Source organism: Watersipora subatra, chromosome 7, assembly GCF_963576615.1.
Source record: "Watersipora subatra chromosome 7, tzWatSuba1.1, whole genome shotgun sequence".
In the NCBI taxonomy this organism is placed as follows: Eukaryota; Metazoa; Bryozoa; class Gymnolaemata; order Cheilostomatida; family Watersiporidae; genus Watersipora; species Watersipora subatra.
The window spans coordinates 32,753,512-32,759,086 of record NC_088714.1 but is presented as its reverse complement, the minus strand read 5'-3'; the positions used below and the strand labels follow the sequence as shown (position 1 = coordinate 32,759,086).

Below are 5,575 nucleotides of genomic sequence, written 5' to 3'. Positions count from 1 at the left end.
ATGCCTGTTCATGCAGGTTTGTTATCAGTTGATCAAAATGGGACTTTTTAAATTGATTAATTTTATCTATTTCATGTTTCAAACTAGCTATCCTAAATACAAACCACGAGCTCTATTAAATACTGAATGCGTACAATCTTGCTAAAAATCTAGTCATTAAAAAGCTTAGATGAACTTTGACAGCTGATACCTGTTGACACCAGGCCAATAACAGACAGTGTGTTGAATATGAGCTGCCTGAATATGCAGTCAATTACTAAGTTTCCATACAGCAATAGCGTCTCCACACCCCTCCCTCCCCATATGGTACCGCAATGGAAACAGCCGTGTTGCGCACATTCTGTCATGATTCAGCGTCGCTGTTTGGAAGCGAAACATGCGTGCGATACGCCATCTTTGTGCCATGGAAATTACCTTAGCAAACAACGGTGTCACACTTATGCTTGCACTTGGCCTTGGTTTCCTGTTGCTTTATATGCAGACATAAGTATGCTGTGACATAAGTTATCGCACAACCATCACTCTACGATAGGGCCCTATAGAAACATGATCTCCTTGTCAGACCAGCATATCACTTCGGCACTGGCACACCCAGGTGTTTGCTAAACGATCCCTGTATGGAAACCTAGTGATTCTGACACGGCAGGTAATTTTAAAGGCACTCCTTTGCTTTAATACGCACTATTGGTAATATGCGCCGACTCGGTGGCTAATAGGGTAGTAGCCTATTCCTTGAAAACTGCTAGCCTCTGCCTTTTCTGAGATCTTAAATTAGCAGCTCCATCTTGTCCAAAGCACACTTATTAATTGAATTAGCTGAATTAGCAACTCTCAACAGCAACAAAAAAGCTCCCCAAACTTTGTCAAGCTGCATTTGCATCACACGGGAAATACAGAAAAGCTCAAAATGCACAATTATTCAGGATTTTCAGCATAAAAACTTGCTAAAAGTTTTGTTCTACATTATAAATCCTTCCAAACCCTTGGCTTTTTCTATTCATAATGACATAAATATTTGTAAGAAAGTGTTTGCAGCAAAATACAATCATTTGCAAACAGTTTCTAGTTTTTGTGGTTGTGGACCATAAAGTTTGAACTCACTATTGTTAAACAGGGCCTTGTTGTCATTTTTTAAATTAATCATTCAATTTCTATGCTTTTGGAAAAAACGCAGCAACGAGCAAAAGTAAAATCAGCAGTAAAAATATACTAAACACAGAATGGTAGATCGGCAATTACCAGTCTGACCTTGAGAGGGGCCATGCTGAAAATAAGCATAAAAATATGAAATAACTAAATTGATCTCAACTTTTGTAAGTTTATTTAGAACTCAAGGACCATGTAATAACAGCCTATGCAGATGCAGAAGAAAGTCATGGAAGGTGCCAATTTGCAGTCATGAGTCATTCGCTAAGATGTGACAGGTTTGGCTTGTTTTCTATGTTGGTAAAACATCAAGGTGTGTGTATAAACTTCCATGGGAGTGCTACCTGTCACCTGTGTGACTAACTGAGCATATAACAGAGCTTTCCATGACTAAGAGACAACTAGGAATTCCCTGACTACAACTGGAGCTTGTTGCGCTTATAGGAATTCCAAGTATCATGGGTTTTACTTTCTAATGACATTTTACCTTATAGGCCTCTTTATACTTCGTAGTAGTGTAAAATAAACATGCTAGTTTATTTGTATTTTGGTAGTTTGCATACTTATATCCATGTATCCATGCAGGTATACATGTTCAGTACTTGATTGACTCTTGAATCAGAAATTTAAACCATCTCATATTAGTAAGCAGAGATAATATCTATAAAAACATTTCTAGATATTATATTAGCAAATGGCTCTCACATTTCTCAAACTTTTAAATTAGCATTGTGCAAATGAAATAGTAATTAAGTGAGTCGAAGATGACAAGAAAAACTATTAAAATCATTGGATATTTAGAATACTGTTCTGTTGTTTCTAGAAACTTTTTAGAAAGTCTGTCGATGACTTAATAAAAATCAAAAATAAATCAATGTGAGTTGACTAAAAATGACAACTTGAGTTTTCTGTAAACTTACACAGACTACTCCTTGATGACTCATCCAAATTAGAAGTATGACCAGTATGAAATACAGTAGACCCTCCTATAACCTGAACCTCCTCTAACACAAATTCCATTTTAAAGAATTTATGGCAGTTTTCAGGTCTGCTAGTGACCCAGACAAGCAAAAATGGTGGAGTAGATTCACTGATAGGGGTAGTTGAGTAGATGTACGTGTTTGTTTACGGATTGTTGTGTATGATGACATTTATTATCTGAACTACCATGAAGTCTTTGGTTTGCCATTCCAGCCTGCTGATATAAATATTTTAACTTGAAAAGTGCTAATACAGAATATCCTAATAATTTGTGACATACTGTAAGAATGTTCTAAAAAAACTGACCAAGAAAGCCCAGCTAATGAGTAAGACCAATCGAGATACTACCACCCCTCCATCAGTTAATGAAATCGCCCAGCAGCGCCAACCAGCCCTAAGCATCAAGGACCACCAAGGCGTTATCACAGGTGTGATCCGGTCACTTTGGCTAAGGACAGACTGTGTAAACAAGCAGTAATAGTTCACCTTTTGATGAAGGTCAACGCGTCCAACGCCCAGCTCAGTGCAACAGTATGCGCCCGCAAGAAAGAATTCTCTACAGAATTTATGTAAAGTTGATTCATAGCAATTACATAAAAAATTCCATATAACGTAAAGCTTCAATATGGTGCAAGCTTTCAAATGCGAATTGAATAATAAGCACACCATTAGTGGCCTTGAAAATATAGTTTTCTCTTTTGCCGAACTTGGTAAAGAAAACAAGAAATATATGGGTATCTCTATTATATATATTAATACCCTTGGAGTATAGCATGACGTGAGAGGTTGTTGTAGAGATTATTGGAGTATCATTGAAATTAATCTTTTATCCTAACCTCTGATCCTAGCTTCGAAAAAACAGATGAGCAAACAGACACCGCCCTTACGACAGTAAATATAATCTTTTGTGTTACTTTATTTTAGACATACAATTTTTTTTCATTAGAGACCTTGCTGTTTAGACAAAAAGTAAAAAAAAACAATTTACATTGACGGTATACGGCTGCCCAACATGTACCATATATGTCACATACATATATGACATATGACATAATTATGACATACAGACGGTTCCCAACCTACGAACGAGTTACGTTCCGAGCGATTGTTCGTAAGGTGAATTTGTTCGTAAGTTGCTTCAGTGCTATATTTTGATTTATATTTTATGTTTAAGGCCTATATAAATATATCGAAGGTTTATATAAGTATGTTTAAGGCTTGTATAACATTTATTTCTTTGTATATAACATTTAATAAAATGGAGAGAATACGTACGTACAGTATGTACGTATTTTTATATAACATTTAATAAAATGGAGAGAATACGTTCAGTATGTATTTTATATGTACAAAAAAGACCGTTTTGTCGACATTGAAGATCTGCTTCGCCGAATAGCCACCCTCCTCAATGATCTCCTTCAACACTTGGGGGAATCGCTCGGCAGCCTCTGTGTCCGCAGATGCTGCCTCTCCGGACACAGACACATTGTGGAGATTCGCCCTCTTCTTGAAACGGGAAAACCATCCGCAGCTGGCAGAAAACGTTTCTTCGGCAGCGCTTTCCCCAGCCTTAGCCTTGACATCCTCAAAAATAGATTTGGCCTTCTCCTGAATGAGCAGAAGGCTCAGAGGAAAACGCCGCCATTGCTGATCATCGAGCCAAATGGTGAGAAGTTTCTCCATCTCTTCTATGATTTTCCCTCTTTTTTGCTAATGATCGTCGATTGCATAGGCACTGCACCTTTCACGTGTTCCATTATACGATCTTTCTGTTTATAAATGGTACCGACTGTCGAACGATTCAAGTTGTATGCCCGTGCAACGCTCACCATTTTCTCACCCGCATCAAGCTGCTTTATTATTGACACTTTCCTTTCAAATGGGATGGCTTGCCTCTTCTTTGCACTATCACTCTCACTAGAAGCCTTTCGCTTTTCACCAACCATATTGAATAATGGATGACCGAGATATTTACTGTACGTAATGATAAAAATATATAAGGCAGGGGAAGGTTGATGCTGGGTGGTGCTTCTGAGTAGTGCCTCTTTCTGTCTTTCTGCCGCTAATACGTCGGCAATACCGACGGTAATTCATACGGACTTACGAACGCGCAGACCCTGTTCGTATGTACCGTTGTTCGTAACTCGAATGTTCGTAAGTAGGGAACCGTCTGTATATACTATATGTCATATACGGTATCACAACAAAATTAGAGCAGCCATAACCAAAAACCAAGTGAAAGTGATAAGAGAGAAAAGTTGTCACTACAAACCAATAATACTATAGTTACTGTACAGTCATTAAATGAAAAGTTGGGTTTAGTTTTTCCTATTTCAAGGGCCAAAAAGGTGAGTTTGGGAAGATCTTGGAACTGATTACCGGTAGGCAATTTGCTGGATATGTATTTTACTGTTCAAATAACGGAAAATCTTATCATGTAAATATTCTCGTAATGGATTGTTTACATTGTAGGAGTGTCTACTGTATGACAAAAGACCAAAATTTTTAGCCGGTAACTAGCAATTAATATATTTACTATTCAATTAGAAAGATTCTAGGCCTACAGAAATGTAACATGATATCCCGAAGAAACACTTGAACAGTTTTATTCTTCTGAAAAGTTACAGTATGTATATGCATGTACATAATGCCTTTATCACATGACCTGCTGGAGGTGAGCCAGCTTGGCCCAACACACTGAATCTGCTGAGCGAGAAAGGTTTTTCTGGAATGTTCCTAAAGTGTCCCAGTTTTATGGCTGGTGCGAAAAAGTTGAACCAGAATCTGGCACTATATGTAATAAAAGACAACTGCTGTGAACCAATGCTCTTTAGCATTTTAAGATAGCTTTTGCAACAATTGCATGATAATTTCTGGCGATCAAAAGAAATAGTATTTACTATAATACTATAGCCGTGTCCATCCTCGGGACACCGTCCCCCCCCCCATCCTCCACCCATGCCTGAAGCCATGGCTAAAGGTTGAAAAAGGATTGCACCATATAATACTCATACCTGCAACATCCAGCTTTGCCACCCATTGCTACCTTCCTGCACCACTCGACCACCTAACTGAAGTACGGAATAATTGTACACAGAATTATTACACCTGATGATCTCTCACAGCGCAACAGACTGTCAGGGTACTAATAAAAATTATTCTGCGTTATTGTGATAAGACTAAGAGATAATGCAGAAAACCCGCAATGTTTATATCAAAAATGCAAACATAGCACAGCATAAACATAGCAAACACTGCTCTACGCCGTTCACATAGCTTGCTTAAACTTTAGAAGTAGACAGTATCAGAAAGGATTTTTCGAATTATTGGCAATGACAGAGATCTGACAGTTGAAGAAAATCCCTCGTAAAAAACAGTTATTAATGGTTGTAAAAGAGCTGAAGCGTGAACTAGACTGTCAGGTTGCTGGAAATTCAGTTAACGCTCG

At 38.0% G+C, this 5,575-nt stretch overlaps 1 protein-coding gene across 1 annotated transcript; it reads right to left on the bottom strand.

Annotated features, from left to right (window-relative positions):
* Window positions 1-3,432: 3,432 nt before the first annotated feature.
* Window positions 3,433-3,810, bottom strand: LOC137400689 (tigger transposable element-derived protein 1-like). Its single transcript, XM_068087020.1, has one exon. The coding sequence runs from the start codon at window positions 3,808-3,810 to the stop codon at window positions 3,433-3,435; it is 378 nt and encodes a 125-aa protein (XP_067943121.1).
* Window positions 3,811-5,575: the final 1,765 nt, after the last annotated feature.